Raw genomic sequence first — 18,078 nt, forward strand, 5'->3', positions numbered from 1 at the left:
ATACTGTATGGAGAGAAAGCAGGAGTAGCAGGAAACATGAAGAATGTGGGATGGATGATAGAGGGAGGAAATAAACACTCAAATCATTTGAAGTTGTAGCACTGTGGGATGTTACAGCACTGTAACTTCAGACTGTTCTATCTTGGTGAATGTCAATGTTCTACACATCTGGCAACTCTGTGGGAACAGTACTACAACAGCGCCCTCTTAGGTAGCAGGGGTACATGCCCCTGATAGCAGAGATTAGTTTGAAACAATGTCTCTCTTAAAAACAAGAACGCCATCTTCTCATCCCTGCTGAACATGCCCCCTTAAATCACTTGATTCTTTCTTTCAATACTGATTTAGGCTCAGCCCTCCCTAGATCTCTCCTAACCTTTACCATCACAAGCCGAGCAACAGAACTGACTCTGAAGCAGTTGTTAAGGCTAAGTAGGTAACCCTGTTCTCATAAATCCTGCTCTGTGTTCGCTTCCCCTTCTTTCCTGGCTGGCTGTTCCCATGCCTTCCGCGGACCACCAGAACCTTACCGTTTCCAGGGATCTGTGCGTTTGGTGTAATTGCCGAACAAAAGGACCTGGCAGGCCGGAATCACATGCTACCGCCTCGCTGGAGACTGGAGACTTCAGCCCCCTCCCTTATCCCCCATCCCTCATCCTCCCTCCCTCACCCCATTCCTTGTCCTCCCCCTGGCCCCGACCACAGCCAGAGAACACAAAGACACCGAGTGGGGTGACTTTTCCTTTTCCTTTTGTCCCCACAGAACAGCCGTGCATGTGCGCACACACTCTCACACAAACTTACACAAATATATACACAGGTGCAGCTTCACATTCTGCATACTGTACATGCAGATGAGCAGGTGCTCACACACAGTCATACCCAAACACACTAACGAAAACTCCCTATGGCTCAGTTGGTAGAGCATGGCACGTGCAATGCCAGGATTGAAGGTTTGATTCTCGAGGCCAGCCATACATAAAACAAATTCTGTAAGTTGCTTTGTATAAAAGTGTCTGCTAAATGTCTGCTAAATGAAACATCGCCCCCACCTCCCTGAACTTGGTGTTGGTGGGCTGTGGTCCCACTCCTCTGGGAACCTCACCTCCCAGGCGACCAGCGTTGCCAAGGAACTAATCCTGAGGGACAAAAGGTGGGAACGGTGTAGAATACGATGCCTCTGTAGCATCTGATTGGTTGGCATTGGGCCACGCGATCGCCTGATTGGTTGGAACTAAGTTTCGATACAAACTCACAGGGTCTGAGGTCAGATCCATCGATCATTGCGGTGACATGAAGGAAGAGTGATCCCCCCATGGAACTAACATGGTTTATACCCATTCAACACACACCAAACCTCCATCTTGCAATTACTCTCCCATATCCCCGACCTTGGAGAAACATAAGCCTATAGGCAACGAAGCATTCAAAGATTGTGGAAGAAAGCCGTCTGGCTCGAGAGACTATCTTGCGATAGGCCATGGGTAAGTTCTTTGCCCTGAGCTGAGAGTAGACAGAAACAGCAAGAAAAGAGAAAGAGGGAGAGAGATTACTTAATAAAGAAGTGTCTGTGGTGTAATGAAGCACAAATACACAATGCCAAGAATGTGGTGAGGGCCCTGGGTTCGATGGGTTTGTCTCACACACAAGTACATAAGCACATGTGCGAATGAACACACACTTGCACGTACTCGCGTACACACTCCTTGCAGCAGTAAATCTGGATAAGCAGTGGATAAATGTCTTGATCCAGACTAGGACTGCAGCCCAGTCTCAAATGCTCTGTGATCCCCTTTACATGGTGAATGATACGGCCTTGCCCGACACCTACAGATTAAACACAGCAACATGGGCTGTGTCTCAATATTCTAAATCAATGGCTTCCTCTCCTTCATTACCAAAGAGATTGTGTGTGGGTGTAAGAGTCTTTTGACTCTGCATTGGACCATATCCCACTTCAGTATGATCAGCTAAATTGATTGAAAAACTTTTGAAAAAAATTCTCACATTGACATATTCACACTTTCACACACTCCTTCTGCTGCAGCCCAAACCCAACTGTGTCAGAACCGAGGCACTGTGTTTGCGGTCTGACCGCTGGTCAGGCCTCACTGTGATGTTTGGACTGCTTCTTGACTGCTGGGTCTGGAGTAGGCAGGTTCCCAGGCTCCTTTGCTCCTAACTCCAGATTACTTCTGCTCTACTGAGCTGGCAAACAACTGGTGCTTTTCTCTCTGCTCACCAGCAATGCCGACTATAACACACACACAAACACACATTTCAAGCATAACCAGCAAGGTCACCCGTGATACAAGTCAGTATCTGACATCGATCCATGTCTGAGAACGTCAGGAGATGAGGTGGAAACTGGCCACTAGGGTAAGAGTGAGCGATGTTACCTTCAAGTAGGTTTTGGTTGTGGGCCGTGATGGTGGATGGGTGTAAGCGCCGGCCTCTGATTCCAAAGGTTGCGAGTGTGAATCCAGCGATAGAAAGTTGGTTTTTATATTTTTGTTTTAAGCCTATCCCAAACCTGAACCATTCAGAGTTAATGTCTAAACTTAACCTTAAACACTTTGACGTTGAGAAACATGGATGAACGTCTAATTTTGACCTGAGAGCCGGTAGAGTATAACACCAATCCCAACACCTCTCCAAGGGGGAAAGACACACACCAGACAACAGACGTCCACTCACAGACATCTCCTTCCCAATTCATCCGTAGAGCTCGCAGATGACCTGCAAGCAATTAGAGCCCCTGCAAACTCTCTCACTGTCCCAAAACTCATGTTTCTTCTCGTGTGCGAGTGTCTTAAACAGGCATTAAGATCTGAATGGTAGTTAGCACATTTGCTATTATGAGTTGCTGAAGCAAATTATTGCCTGTAGTCTCAATGGCTCTTTAATTGCCTTCTGGGTGTTCAGCTATCCAATTACCCAACCACACTCCAAGGAGGTACAGGCTAACACCAGTAATCCATTCTGATGAAATCTACTATTTATTACCCCCCCACCCACACTCTCCCTTTCTCATTCACCAACACACACACACACACACACACACCTTAACATAATCAGTGAAAATGTTTTCAATTCTTGTGCAACTGAAAATCTCTGTCCAACAAACACCAAACAAACCTGATAACCCATGTGCTCCATACGTCCAACAGTAAATCCCTGTCCAACAACAAACACGAAACAAACCTGATAACCCATGTGCTCCATACGTCCAACAGTAAATCCCTGTCCAACAACAAACACCAAACAAACCTGATAACCCATGTGCTCCATACGTCCAACAGTATAATGTCGAGGGCCCCCTAAATAAAGGTGTATGCATATACAAGTATGTGTGTGTATGCATGTTTGTGTGTAGTTATTCACATTTCTACAGTACATGTGCTAGGGGTGAGGAAATGGTGTCAAAGCTTAATACTGCCAAAAGTTATTTCCCAGTCTCTAGAGTTGCCTGTTACACAATCTGTGATTACATGGTGAACTCGCCCTGCTTTACATTGTCTCTTTGTCCATGATTGAGAGCCATTGATTGCAGAGCTGAGCGCTCCAGATCACCCCTGGACTAAAGTTTGTTTTTCAGATTATTCTGTTGGTTTAAGAGGCTTTTGGGGGAACTGAACTATATTATGTACTTCTGTGTATGTATGTCACAGCTAATTAACAGTGAATTAAGTGTCAGTGGTAAAACTACAAAATCAGGACGTACTAATTTGAAGTAAGCCAATAAGAACCACTTCTACAGCCCGCTATTGTTCCCGATATGTTTCATCCATTCCCCCCCCCCCAAAAACAAGGTTAATTTACACTGATCCTAATCTAATAACAAAACCCTATTTTTCTGCTCTGTGAAAAGCCTCCACCCAGATATCTGGCGGGCTTAGCACTTCATTAATCATATTTAACTACTCGGCCAATCGCTTGTACTAAAAAACATGTTACCTAGAAGAGTCCTTTTAGAAACTGAGGCACCCTGGCGAGAGAGAAGGCAGAAAGCAAGGGGATCAAAGAAAGAAAAGTCCTGTAGTTACAAGACACTGTTGAAGCGAATGCTAAATCCTAATAGAAAATCTGTCATGCAGTGCCCCCTATGGCTATGGACACTTACTTACATATTAGGCACAAAATCTCAAACACTAATAATGACCAACAAAATCTCATAATGTATCAAACATTTAACATTTTAAAGCAATATATTTAACACTGAGAAGTTCCATGCTGTTCATATTCACATAAATAGGCCTACTCTCATTCATCAATAGTTATGTCAATTCATGTTCAGATTGTGTCATGGTTCAAAATCCTGATAATTAAAAATCTATAATATGTTAAATATATCAGCTTAATATAAAACATTTGTTAAAACATGATTCAGTCAAAATGAAATAAAAGTTCCTTGTTAAAAAATACAAAAACTATTTGTAAAAATAGTTTTTATATCATCAAACCTTGAGGTCCAGATTTGAAAGGCCCTGGTTCAGTACAAGTAATTTAAGGTGGACACTTAACTGCCGTACAACAAGAGTGCCCTCTGATGGTCAGAGAACCAAAATGCCTTCTATTCTGGCATCCTGGATATTAAAACGCAAACTCAGTGGAAATGCATGGCATGGCAGTTTTTCCCAACATTATGCTATAAAAGCAATTTTGGGCAAAAAAAAAAACTGTATTGGTGCTGAATAGTCTTTAGCCAAGGCAGTCCTCATAGGAAGGTCTTAGGAAAAGGGTCAGATTTGGGCATTTCTGACAGAAGGCTTGGCTCCTGAGTGGCTGCCAGCTCTCGGTGGAGCCTTGGCAGAGTTGTCTCAGAGGCCCGTAACAATTTCTTCTCTCCTCCCCTCCTGGAAAGAATCAATGATGGAGCACTATTGAATAAGTGAAAGCAAAGACTCTACTTGGACCAATCTATTGATATCAGATACATGCTAAGCTTGATGACAGGAGAGAGAAAGAATGCATTTTAGGGGTATTTGAAGGGCCTGTGTTGGATGGTACAGCAATAGATTTGGGGATAAACTCCCCTACGCCATCACCTCAGTTCTGGGACTGGATGCCTCCAGGACTCCAGAAAATATCAAAAAGAAGGGGAAGATATTTTAAATTCAGGGGTTCATCAACAGTTCATCATCTACTGGGCTCTGACAGGCTGGGCTGCTGTCTGTGGTCCCATATGACTGGGGGGTTTTACACCCATCTGGTGATGTGGCCGGGGACTCAGGGGACTCGGATCTAAGCACCCTTGGAAGGTAGACCTGTGGACACAGAGAGACACAGTACCAGTCAAAAGTTTGGACACACCTAGGGCTTCTTTATTTGTACTATTTTCTACATTGTAGAATAATAGTGAAAACATCAAAACGATGGTACTGTACATGTGCAGAAGGGAGAGGGGGAAAGGGATACCTAGTCAGTTGCACAACTGAATGGATTCAACCGAAATGTGTCTTCCGCATTTAACCCAACCCATCTGAATCAGATGTTTGTGGAGCTGCCTTAAATCGACGTCATCGGCACAGGGGAAGCAGTTGTTGGGGGTTAACTGCCTTGCTCAAGGGCAGAAAGGCAGATTTTTTCCCACCTTGCCGGCTCAATGATTCGAACCAGCAACCTTTCAGTTACTGGCCAAACACTCTTAACCTCTAAGCTATCTGCCGCCTAGATTGAGAGACAGAAATAATATATGATATGTTCTGAAGCTCTTAAATTGTCTTTAGTTTCTACGATTCATTTCCTAATTTTTGTGAAAGAACTGGGCTGAACTGGGAGGGGTACCACCATATTGCTTCCCCCCTTCCAAACAGATTTGAACTTCCGTCTATAAATTCATGGTGAAGGAATAAACCTGTTACTGACCATGTCGCTGTCCGCCAATCCATCCAAGGCATCCTCATCCTCCTTCAACTGCAGGTAGAACAGGGACTGTTAGTGTCTAAACACGAACACACATACACCACACGAACACCACACGAACACCACACCTTGTAGTTGTGAGGGCTGAGGTACTTGAAGTGTCCGAAGCAGCTGTAGCTGATGCAGATGCAGACAGTTACACACAGGACCACCAGAGTGAAGAGAGATGTGTCCGCCATGAACCCTGACCCAAAAACACATACAGAAGTGTGAGGATACGTTAAAAATGGTGCTTTAACTCGAGCAGGAGACTCCAGAGAAACAGCCAAGTCAGAAGAGGTAGGGACATAAGTAAGTAAGCCTCCTATGTATGAGAGCCCCAGTAAACATCCAGGCGTGTGCGTTACCTGTCCGGAGGACGGAGAAGAAATAGAGCCAGATGAGGCAGATGATGGGTGCAGCCAGGGCTTGATTGACAGCTCCCAGGTGCACCTGTCTGTCCAGGCGGGCGGGCAGGTAGGCAAAGTACAGGTTGTGTTTGTCCACTAGATGCTTCAGCATCAGGTACAGCAGACCTGGACACAGAGAGAAGAGGGAATGTAACTTTAGATCTAGGTCGGTAGTGTGTGTGTGTGTGTGTGTGTGTGTGTGTGTGTGTGTGTGTGTGTGTGTGTGTGTGGCCCATCACTCACCGAAAGGCACTATGACAGGGCAGGTGATGCTGTAAGCCATGATGACAGTGAACACACACAGGGTCCACCCGTACATGGCTCCGTACTCAAACTCATACGCTTGGTTCTGCAGACAGGACAAGGTTAAATCACACATCATCTGAACTTCATCCATGACTACGTAGATAGAAAAAGGTCAACATTGAGCTAATCATTCCATACTAACCATGCATGACAGATTGTTGTCTATTTCGATCTGAACTTCCTGAAACGTTGAGCCCTGATTGATACCCGGGTGGGGTCTAAAGTCTCACCTGTTTGACATACTTCCTCTCTGCGGCGGAGCGAGCCAGCGCCATGCGGATGGTGTAGAGCAGTAACCCAGGCAACCGCAGCAGCTCCATCCCAGAGCCCACCAGGCCCGCCGTGATGACATAGTTCACAAAGAACGCCCCCTGGTCAGGCAGGAACACACACCTGAAGGAGGAGGGGGGAGAGGAGGAGGGGGGAGAGAGAACGAGATAGAGAAAAATGGACACAGTAAATGAGATGCTAGTTACTATACAGGGACGCAGTAAATGAGATGCTAGTTACTATACAGGGACGCAGTAAATGAGATGCTAGTTACTATACAGGGACACAGTAAATGAGAAACTCGTTATTCAGAAAGAGAGGCAGGTCAGAGGCATAGATAAAAAAAAGTGTATCACTCACTCAAACCTTAGCTTCCCATCAGCCAGAAACTCTTTGTCAAACAGCCAGCGGAAGAACACAGCCAGACTGTGGTTAGAAAAGAGAGCCAATCACATAAGATAAATGTAGTACAATCACAGAAAAAAAAAACACATGATTTCATTGATTATCTGGATTGATCAGTAAGTGATCAGGGTGGGGTAATTAATTACCTGGTGAGTCCAAGAGAGGGCAGGATCAGAACCATGAACAGGAGGAAGATGTATAGCTTGTGCATCATAATCAACTGCTCCCTGGACCTACAGTACATAGATACCAGTGGTGGAAAAAGTACCCAATTTTCATACAAGAATAAAAGTAAAGATACCTTAAAAGAAAATGACTCTAGTGAAAGTGAAAATCATCCAGTAAAATACTACTTGAGTAAAAGTATTTGGTTTTACTTAAATATGAAAAGAAAAAGCATAAATCATTTAAAATTCCTTATATTAAGAAAACCAGATGACACGATTCTCTGTTTTTTATTTTATTTTACGGATGGGCAGCATTCCTCTGCATAGTTCAAAACTCAGATATAATTTACAAACAAAGCATTTGTGTTTAGTGAGTCCGCCAGATCAGAGGCAGTAGGGATGACCAGGGATGTTCTCTTGATAAGTGTGTGAATTGGACCATTTTCCTGTGCTGCTAAGCATTCAAAATGTAACGAAAGTTGCCAAAAATATAAATAGTCAAGTACAGATACCCAAAAAAAACACTTAAGTAGTACTTTAAAGTATTTGTACTTAAGTACTTTACACCACTGACAGATACAGTATGTCAGTAAAGTTACTGTGTGTGTGTGTGTGTGTGTACCTGTTCCAGTGGCACTCTCCCAGAGTTGAGTAGTACACTATGGTGGGCAGCAGGGCAGAGAAGGACCACAGAAGCAGAGTGGGGAAAAACTGACTGACCACAGCACTCTGTCTCACACAACAAACAAACAAACAAACAAACAAAGACATTACATGGTAGCATACAATTCAAAACTAATTGAATACAGAGCAAATGACTCCCGAGTGGCACAGCAGTCAAAGGCACTGCATCTCAATGCTAGAGGCGTCACGATTTCGTCCCACATACCCGAGAGAGGTTAACGGACTTGCCTAGTTAAATAAAGGTTAAATGAGCACCAGCATTCCTCTCGCCTCACCACACCAGCATTCCTCTCGCCTCACCAACCAACCAAATACAGTTATATTCTATTAGAAGGTGACTGACTCACGTTGAGGTAGTAGATGGGCTTGGTGACGTTGAACTTGTCAATGGTGCTTATGATGATGGAGGGAGTGGTGAGGAAGGTGAGAAGGAAGAAGAGGAAGAAGTTGAGCAGCAGGCATCGGAACCACCAGCGGAAGCCCTGCACTGAAAGGTTGTCCCTGGGACAGAGAGAGCGGTATGGAGGGAGGAGAGAGAGAGAGGAGAGAGAGAAGAAAACAGAGCAGAAAAACAGGAAGAGATGTTATTTTCAACATGACAGAATATACTGAACCATTGTTATCAAACAGCACACTGCAGGTTAGGTTAAAGGTGGACACACCAGTACACGTTTCTGGGATGAGGGGCGTAGTCAACCCTCCAGTTCCTCACTTTCAGAGCCGCGCTACAGGACGAAGGCTGGGGCTCTCGGCCACACCCACACCTCACTGCGCTGTCCCCATTTCCACAGTCCAGGGCGTTGAAGTCCTTCAGAATGCTGAGGGGAGTGAGTGACAGCTGTCAATCATCATGTTTACATAACCCAAGAAAGTGGATACATCAACTAATATTGTTTCCACCAATGATGGTAGCCGTCATCAATTCAATGTTTATTTTCCTGTTGAGCCGGAACAAAAGCCTGCACTCCCTGTAGCTCTCCAGAGCTGGGGATGGTGACAAATGCTTTACACACTACTGAGAGATGCAATCTAAGGTTGGAGAATCATTTCTATCCTAATCATCAATATGACCCGTAGCCCCTTACCAGCCCCAGAGATGAGAAACTCACTATGTGGCCATTGCCTCAGACTGCAGAGTGACGAAGGCCATCCCTAGAGGGTACTGTGGCACAAGCTCTCTCTGCATCCTCACCTCCTCCAACAGACCTGCCGCGTGGCCACGGAAGTACTCTATGGCATCTACCTAGAGCCACAGAAAACATACATACACATATATAAAAATACACACACACACACACACACACACACACAGATACACATTCTGTATCACTCACGTGGACAAAGCATAATATCACATTACACTCAAGACAACATACACAAATAGTACCTTAGGAAAACAGAGAGTATCATCTGTGTGAAATGTCTGACATGTTGCTCCACAGTCACTCACTACAAGCCCCATCAGACTGAAGCACCCGTCTGGATACACCAACCCAATCTCACTGCCCCTAACACAGCCCAGATCCCGCAACCCCTCTCCTGGCATTGTCCCTCTCACCTCCTGACAGTTGCGGGTGCGGCAGCAGCAGATGTGACCACATAGACGGGGGTTGATCACCTCCCTCTGGCCCCCTCGCTGAAGTACCCGCTCGTAGTAGCGCAGGTTTTTCTCTGCTCGCTTCCTGAGACAGAAAACAAGATTTAGTGTAAAAGAAAGGTAGGGAAGAATCAGTCAGTCAATCCAGACTGCTATATCTGACTACATGTCAGATCAGAAAGAACTACATGCTATGCATTTCTGCAGTGTGACGTTACCTGGGCAGCGTGACGTTACCAGGGCAGCGTGACAGCGTGACGTTACCAGGGCAGCGTGACAGCGTGACGTTACCTGGGCAGCGTGACGTTACCAGGGCAGCGTGACAGCGTGACGTTACCTGGGCAGCGTGACGTTACCTGGGCAGCGTGACAGCGTGACGTTACCAGGGCAGCGTGACGTTACCAGGGCAGCGTGACAGCGTGACATTACCTGGGCAGCGTGACGTTACCTGGGCAGCGTGACGTTACCTGGGCAGCGTGACAGCGTGACGTTACCAGGGCAGCGCGACAGCGTGACGTTACCAGGGCAGCGTGACGTTACCAGGGCAGCGCGACAGCGTGACGTTACCAGGGCAGCGTGACAGCGTGACGTTACCTGGGCAGCGTGACGTTACCAGGGCAGCGCGACAGCGTGACGTTACCAGGGCAGCGCGACAGCGTGACGTTACCAGGGCAGCGCGACAGCGTGACGTTACCAGGGCAGCGCGACAGCGTGACGTTACCAGGGCAGCGCGACAGCGTGACGTTACGAGGGCAGCGCGACAGCGTGACGTTACCAGGGCAGCGCGACAGCGTGACGTTACCAGGGCAGCGCGACAGCGTGACGTTACCAGGGCAGCGTGACAGCGTGACATTACCTGGGCAGCGTGACAGCGTGACATTACCTGGGCAGCGTGACGTTACCTGGGCAGCGTGACCTTACCAGGGCAGCGTGACCTTACCAGGGCAGCGTGACCTTACCAGGGCAGCGTGGCAGCGTGACAGCGTGACATTACCAGGGCAGCGTGACGTTACCAGGGCAGCGTGACGTTACCAGGGCAGCGTGACAGCGTGACGTTACCTGGGCAGCGTGACAGCGTGACGTTACCTGGGCAGCGTGACGTTACCTGGGCAGCGTGACAGCGTGACGTTACTTGGGCAGCGTGACGTTACCTGGGCAGCGTGACAGCGTGACGTTACTTGGGCAGCGTGACGTTACCAGGGCAGCGTGACAGCGTGACATTACCTGGGCAGTGTGATGTTACCAGGGCAGCGTGACAGCGTGACATAACCTGGGCAGCGTGACGTTACCAGGGCTGCGTGACAGCGTGACGTTACCAGGGCAGCGTGACAGCGTGACGTTACCAGGGCAGCGTGACAGCGTGACGTTACCAGGGCAGCGTGACAGCGTGACGTTACCAGGGCAGCGTGACAGCGTGACGTTACCAGGGCAGCGTGACAGCGTGACGTTACCAGGGCAGCGTGACAGCGTGACGTTACCAGGGCAGCGTGACAGCGTGACGTTACCAGGGCAGCGTGACAGCGTGACGTTACCAGGGCAGCGTGACGTTACCAAGGCAGCGTGACAGCGTGACAGCGTGACGTTACCAGGGCAGCGTGGCAGCGTGACGTTACCAGGGCAGCTTGGCAGCGTGACGTTACCAGGGCAGCTTGGCAGCGTGACGTTACCAGGGCAGCTTGGCAGCGTGACGTTACCAGGGCAGCTTGGCAAAGCACTGACCTTTCCTTGTCCAGGTGCATCAGCTTGGCCACATCATATGTCAGGTGCACTTCACACACACGGCAGGTAGGGTAGGCCTCACTGCAGAAAAGGCAAGGGGGAGAATAGAGGTGAGGATAAGGCACAGGGTCTAAATATATACAGGTTCATGCATGTCCAATGTTCATCCTTGTAAGCCATTGTCTGCCCATTCAGGCAAGTTATTACTAGTCAAACTGAATCACTTTTATTGCCATGGTGAAGACAAAGACACTACAGGTGTGGGTGTAGGTTCTGAAGACAGGGTTAGTGGGTGAGTGTAGACTCCCCCATGTTGGGAGAATGGTGAGGTCCAGTCTACTCACGTAAAGTGGGTCCTGATGTCCTCTTCACTGGCATCTTTGGGGACGGAAGACGCAAACAGGGTGTTTCTGGTCTATGGGGGGGAGCAAAGCACACACATCAGTATCAGTAATAACTACTAGTGAGGGGATGAACTGTTGGTTTTGTGACAGATGGAACAGAGGAACTGACCAGCCCTCTGCCCATGCCCTTCATCTGGGAGGTGTGTCGCCTCAGCAGTAACACTGTCAAGATCAGGTAGATGACTGCAAACACTGTGTGTATCCACAGCAGGTTATTACTGAGGAAATAATAACAAACAAATGGTTACCTAAAGCAATAAGGAACCATTATAATGGCAGTTCATATTATATACAATGAAAGAACCACACATACATACAGACACATGCATGCACGAACACACACTTACTCCTTCTGAAGATTACCCACAGTAGTCCTTCCGAAGTTGTACGGGTCATTTCCTTAAAAAAAATAACGTCACACTTAAATCTCCTCAAGTGAGAGTGTTAAAACATAATTATAACAGGATAAGAGGGCTGACAGCAATGTTGCTTTTGATTACAATGTTGAAAGAGTAAATGTAAAAGAACTCTGCAATAGTTATGCTTCAGTCAGTGGTAAGTAACACCATTGTGTAGAAAGAGATTAACTTTCACTGCCACACATCGGTGGTAGGTAATGTCGTACAAAAGAGGACGTTTATACTCTCGGTCTCGCTCTGGCAAAAGTGAGACATAGCAACGAAACAATGTTGTGTGTACAGCGTGATTAGCATGGCAGAGTGTTATGTTAAACACTGTTTATACATCTGTTATGTGTGAGTAAAGTTTGAGTTATGTTGTTGTTACATTTATAATGAAGCACTGCCTGGCAGTGTTGTGTTTGGGTTCACATTGCATTGTGAGAGTTTAATACAGTGAGGTTTTTATACAGCAATATTGAGAGTTTTGTAACAATGTTGTGTTGACAGTGTGGTGTTTGCATTATATTAGCGTTGTGTTGACATGGTGTGTCACACCCACCTAGCAGGTTACCAGACAGGTTGACAGGCAGGATGACAGTCACAGAGATGACGGTAACCAGCACCAGGAGGGTGATCAGGTGACGCTGGAAGGACAGGTAGTGGACAGCGTCGATCCCACAACGCGCCTTCACCATCTCCTCACTGGAAAAAGAAACAAATTGAGGGTGCAACCTCAACACACGAAAACAATGACACCCCCGCCCGCCTGCACACACAGAGAGAGCAAGAACACTCACTCCATTCTGATGATGTAGGGAAGCCAGGAGCAGCATCCCTAGAGAGGAAAAAGAAAGATAAAGATGGCTATTAGATGGAGTTGATGATGGTGATGATTACAACCTCTCCCTCACCAATTCGTGCTCCGGCTCCTCCACGTTGGACACACAGGACGACATTCTCCCATAGCGGCGGTGTGATGTCTCACTGAACCTGAAACAGACGTCTACGGTCATCATCATTGGGACAGGGCAGGGTCAATAGGACACTTATCTCTATAGACAATTAATTCAACTATTGGCAGGCAGTAATACCCACTGCAGAATTATTTGTAGTCATATGCCTTTAGGTAGGTGTGTTTATATTGTTTTTCTCAGGTTTCAACAGGAAGTTATACTGTTTGATGTCATAACGGACCCTTCCCTGTCAGAGATCAGCGCCAGGCGGCCATAGTCCCACAGCTTCCTCCTGATGACGGAGAAGAGGATCAGCAACACCTGAGACAAGTACACAACAACAGAATGAGGAAATGGCTGGATTTGTGTGCATGTGTTGTAACGCTATCCTATTAGGGTTTGGAATCACCCTTATGTGGTCATATGAGTTTCAGTATGAGTGTCAGTTGATGCAACACACACCAAGAAGAAGCTGAAGTCCAGCAGCAGTACAACAGGCACCCCTCCAAAGCTGTTTCCCTTGAGGACGGTGCTTTGTGTGGAGCTGAAACAACTGCTATTGTCCACATGATGTGCACTACCATTTTTCACCAGCCCCCACCAAGTGGACGACATCACAGCAGCTGAATAAAAAAAACATTGTTCATATCAAGGTTGTATCACAATGTTACAATGTGTCAGTTCAACGAAATGATAGACAAGTATTGGAGACTGGGCATTACATTACAAATACAACATAAAAAAAAATTTGTATCTCTGAAATTAGGTTAAGTATATCATCTCATAGACAGTGTCACGCGGGTCAATCCCTGAACAGCTGTTAGCTTCACGTAATGTTTGCTAGCACGTAGTTAGCTAGCTAGCAATACATTGCATTTACTTCCCTGTTATAACTTAGAAATAAACACATGATACAAATAGTTTGAGACAGCGAAAAGTTGACAAATCCCTCAAACGCAAGCTAAAATAGCGCATATAGTGTTGCTAAAAACAAGTGGCAACATTAACTTCCGCATTTCATTGTTTTTGTCACGTCTACAAATGGTCCAACACGACGTATAATGCATCAACCTAATTTGGCAAAACTTCTGAAGACAAACATACCTGGGACAGCCGCTGATACTCGAAGTTACGGGGACAAAACTCTTAGCGGTAATAACACAGATAGGAGCAACAAGGTTGTGGTCACTGGACCTTCTTCTTTGGGATTTGGTTGACGGATCGGATCGAACTTTTAAATGCATACACCGCCTCCTACTGTACTGGAGTGTGAGCCCAGTCACGGCCTACTTACGTTAAATTACCTTCATTAGTCCTGTTCCGAGACACCACAACCTACACTAAGTAAAACCCCATTACCCTATTCCACTACTTTAAACTGATCTGCTCCTACACCATGCCAACGGCCTGGGAGAATGGGACAGCACCCCTCAACACATCCTGTAACTCTTCTGAAGTCAAATCTTGTATACCCTAAAACTTCTCTGCAGCTGCCACTACAACCTCTATTTTCTGTGATTTACGTTACAGTTGATAACCATTGCTATGAACGCTAAGAAGCCAACCTTACTGAAGCATAAATCATTCGTTGCCCTATCACTCGGTGCTGGCACACATTTACTACTCACTGGGATCCACTCAGGATCCCTCACCCTTGACCCATCCCCCTCTACTTTCTTCACTGCCTCAGCATATGACACCTTCTGCACTACTCTGACTCTGGCCACTTCAACCTGCCTCTCTCACACTGAATCCCTTCCAATCCCCAGAAACATGAGCACCTCTACAGTTGACACAGACAACTTTATACACCAAAACTACACAATCCTGCACACTTCCCACATCTTGGAATCTCCCTCCTACACACTGCTGAAACGTGACCATAAATGTTGCACCTGAAACAGCGCAGTGGATTCTGCACAAAATCTCTAACTGGAAAACTGATATATCCTAACATGACTCAATATATATATATATATATATATATATATATATATATATATATATTTGGTAGAGACTCTGACTCAAAACTCATTAAAAAAACTGACAATGACTCTTCTGTTTCACCACACTCCCCAACTGGTCTGCATCACACCAAACATCCGGTGTCACAAACACCAGGGATTTAACTGCAATTGCTCAACATCCACGCTTACCGCTACCGCAGCAATCACTCCTTCTATGGTATATTGGCGATCACACAATTGAATGTACATCCTGCCACCTACTATGCAGGATTGAAACAGGATTCCCCCTAAAAAACTGAACAAACTACCAAAAAATAAAAAATAAATGATTCTGTTAAAAAAATTCAACAGATCTGATCCCTACAAAGTCTCAAGGGGAACCTGGGAGGGCGGGTTTTCCGGTGCCAGTACCCCTTGCAAGTCAGATGTAAAATCCTTAAGTCCTAAAAACTTTTCTGCCGCAGAGACAACAATGTCCAGTTTCTTAGACTTCTTTGAGACATACTATAGACATACCCACTGGAGGGCAACTACTATAGCCAACAGTTGAACTGAGTATACTGACAGTTCATCTGTTAGTCTTCTATATATCTGCAAATCAATTTCAGGAACGTAAACACCTGCTCCTGTGCGCCAACTATCTAGGTCCTTGGATCCATCTGTAAAAAGCGGTAAAAATGCATAAAAGCCTTTACCAATGTAATTGTCAACCAGTTTCCCTATATCACTGACTTCTGACCAATCTTTTTTTTCTCTACCAATGTTAGACCAACAACAGGATCTTGTTCCTTATGTCACTGGACCCATGTGAAGCTAGCCTATGTGAAGCTAGCCATAAAATGGTGGAATTTGCAGTTGGCCTTCAAAATAAACGTCCCTCAATGAAAGTGATGCAAAATGGTACAAATAGTGTAATAATGACACAGGGTGCGTGTCACGACTTCCGCCGAAGTTGGTGCCTCTGACAGTGCGTTCATAAATTCACTCTGGCGATCTACTCCGATTTCAGAGCACGCTCGTCTGAGTGTGCCAGAGCGCAGAATAACTGATGAATTTGCGAACGCTCAACACCACCCGTTGAATATGGCCGGTGCCAGTAAACGTCGGACCAAAAAGCTGTTGCCAGCATCACATATACAATCACCAACGCGCTGGATAATGTGAAAACATCCTAACCAGCTATGCTAAGGCGAGTAAAATGGTGAGAGTGAAGGGTTCTCTCATTTTTGTCTGGAAGTAGCTAACAAGCTAGCCAACATTAGCCTGTTAGCTTGGGTGCTTGACTGCCGTTGTGAGGTCAGAACGCTCAGATCAACCCTACTCCTCGGACGCGCCGATAGCGAAAGGCTCTGAATTTATGAATGGACAATCAGACAACGCTCTGAATTTACTAACGCACAGGTCGCACTCTGAGCGCGCTCTGGCACTCCACAGTGAATTTACGAACACACCCATACGGTGGTATGAAAAAGTATGCAAACCCTTTGGAAATAAATTGGTCATAAAATTTGATCTGATCTTCATCTAGGTCCCAACAATAGACAAACAATCTGCTTAAACTAATAACACACAAACAATTACACGTTTTCATGTCTTTATTGAACACACATTGAAAACATTCACAGTGCAGGGTGGAAAAAATATGTGTTAATTTAATAATTAGTTCATTTGACAAAAAATGTACAAATCTGTTGAAATTGTACTGTGGATGTATTTGACTTCAGAATTGCATTGGGGGCAAATGTAGTTCACTGCACAGCCTCATGGATTGTGGATCAATGAAAATGGGGTATCTGTCTACTCCTTGACACTCACAGAACACAACTGTGAAAAGTTTACACAAATATTTGCATCGTAGCTCTTATTGCAGGACTTGAAAGCATTGTGATCCACAATCCATAGGTAAGGCTGTAGAGTGTAATATGAATGTCCAATACACATAGTACGTTGACTGATAAGCTTAATGTGGCTCATTTCACAGGGTTTTCAGATTCCCGCAATAAGAGCTACGACGCTAATATTTGCGTAAACTCTTCACACTTGTGTTCTGTAGGTGTCATTGATTAGACTGATAGATACCACATTTCATGGAGTATATTTAGGTGGTTTACATTATTAACTTTCCTACTAACCTTCTGAAAGTTGACGGTGCTAAAATCTTTCCAATCCATTCATTATTCTACTAACTATGACTGAGTGTGAGACATGTTTTCCATAATGTACATTTCATACATATACATTCCAACAAAGAACACCATCACAAATAGTGTTTCACCGTTTATTGAGTACGGAGACAAATAGCAAAGGTGTGTCAGGGAGTATTTGAAGGATATAAATATAGTGTAACATACCAATCAATGTATACTGTATCAAATGTAACGCCTCACCCAGCAGACTGTCGACCAATCGCATTCACGTTGTCATGCTGCGTCACGCAGTTGCTAAGCATTACAATCCCTTCTCAAAGTCAGGCTATGATTCGAGAAACTTGCCTATTTTCCTTAAAACTACATAATGTCACGATTCCACAGTATATATTATCTCACATCTAGGAAAACATTTGTAAGATGCTCAATGTTGTTTGAAGATACTTTTAGAATGTGTCACTCCTATGTGCTGTTGTTAGTTATGGTCAGCTAATGGTCAGTGCTTTTACAATGGTGATGGTGAGTCATGTTCACCCCTGAGTGCATGTCTTGTGAGGTTTCAAAGTACTTTCACAAGCACTCGAGTTGCTCCTGAGACTGTTCTCCTCCACCTCCACCTGCCTGGTGCACTGGCCATATGGTCTGAACAAGTAAATGCACTGGCCATATGCTCTGAGTAAGTGTTCTTCAACTGTGTGTGTGTGGGCGTGTGTGTGTGCCTTTTTGGAACACATTTACCAGTGT

At 45.6% G+C, this 18,078-nt stretch overlaps 1 protein-coding gene across 4 annotated transcripts; it reads right to left on the reverse strand.

The window, feature by feature from the left end:
- Window positions 1–4,175: 4,175 nt before the first annotated feature.
- On the reverse strand, window positions 4,176–14,476 carry tmem63a (transmembrane protein 63A). Of its 4 annotated transcripts, XR_001329326.2 has the most exons (24): window positions 14,325–14,476; window positions 13,683–13,843; window positions 13,462–13,541; window positions 13,179–13,257; window positions 13,065–13,102; window positions 12,827–12,969; window positions 12,214–12,265; window positions 11,976–12,084; window positions 11,807–11,877; window positions 11,463–11,543; window positions 9,705–9,828; window positions 9,256–9,389; window positions 8,809–8,964; window positions 8,494–8,647; window positions 8,085–8,191; window positions 7,442–7,528; window positions 7,251–7,316; window positions 6,851–7,013; window positions 6,558–6,663; window positions 6,273–6,440; window positions 5,994–6,109; window positions 5,869–5,916; window positions 5,049–5,267; window positions 4,176–4,856 (listed from the first exon to the last, which is right to left on the reverse strand). XR_001329326.2 is itself a non-coding variant. In XM_045720899.1 (23 exons), the coding sequence occupies exons 2-23, from the start codon at window positions 13,833–13,835 to the stop codon at window positions 5,118–5,120; spliced, it is 2,379 nt and encodes a 792-aa protein (XP_045576855.1). In that variant the 5' UTR covers window positions 13,836–13,843; window positions 14,325–14,476; the 3' UTR covers window positions 4,176–5,117. The 4 variants fall into 4 exon arrangements, 3 of the variants coding, with proteins under 3 accessions (XP_045576855.1, XP_014060859.1, XP_045576856.1); XM_045720899.1 differs by having other exon boundaries at window positions 4,176–5,267; window positions 7,257–7,316; XM_014205384.2 differs by having other exon boundaries at window positions 4,176–5,267.
- Between the last annotated feature and the right edge of the window lie 3,602 nt (window positions 14,477–18,078).

Source organism: Salmo salar, chromosome ssa06, assembly GCF_905237065.1.
Source record: "Salmo salar chromosome ssa06, Ssal_v3.1, whole genome shotgun sequence".
NCBI classification, from domain to species: Eukaryota; Metazoa; Chordata; class Actinopteri; order Salmoniformes; family Salmonidae; genus Salmo; species Salmo salar.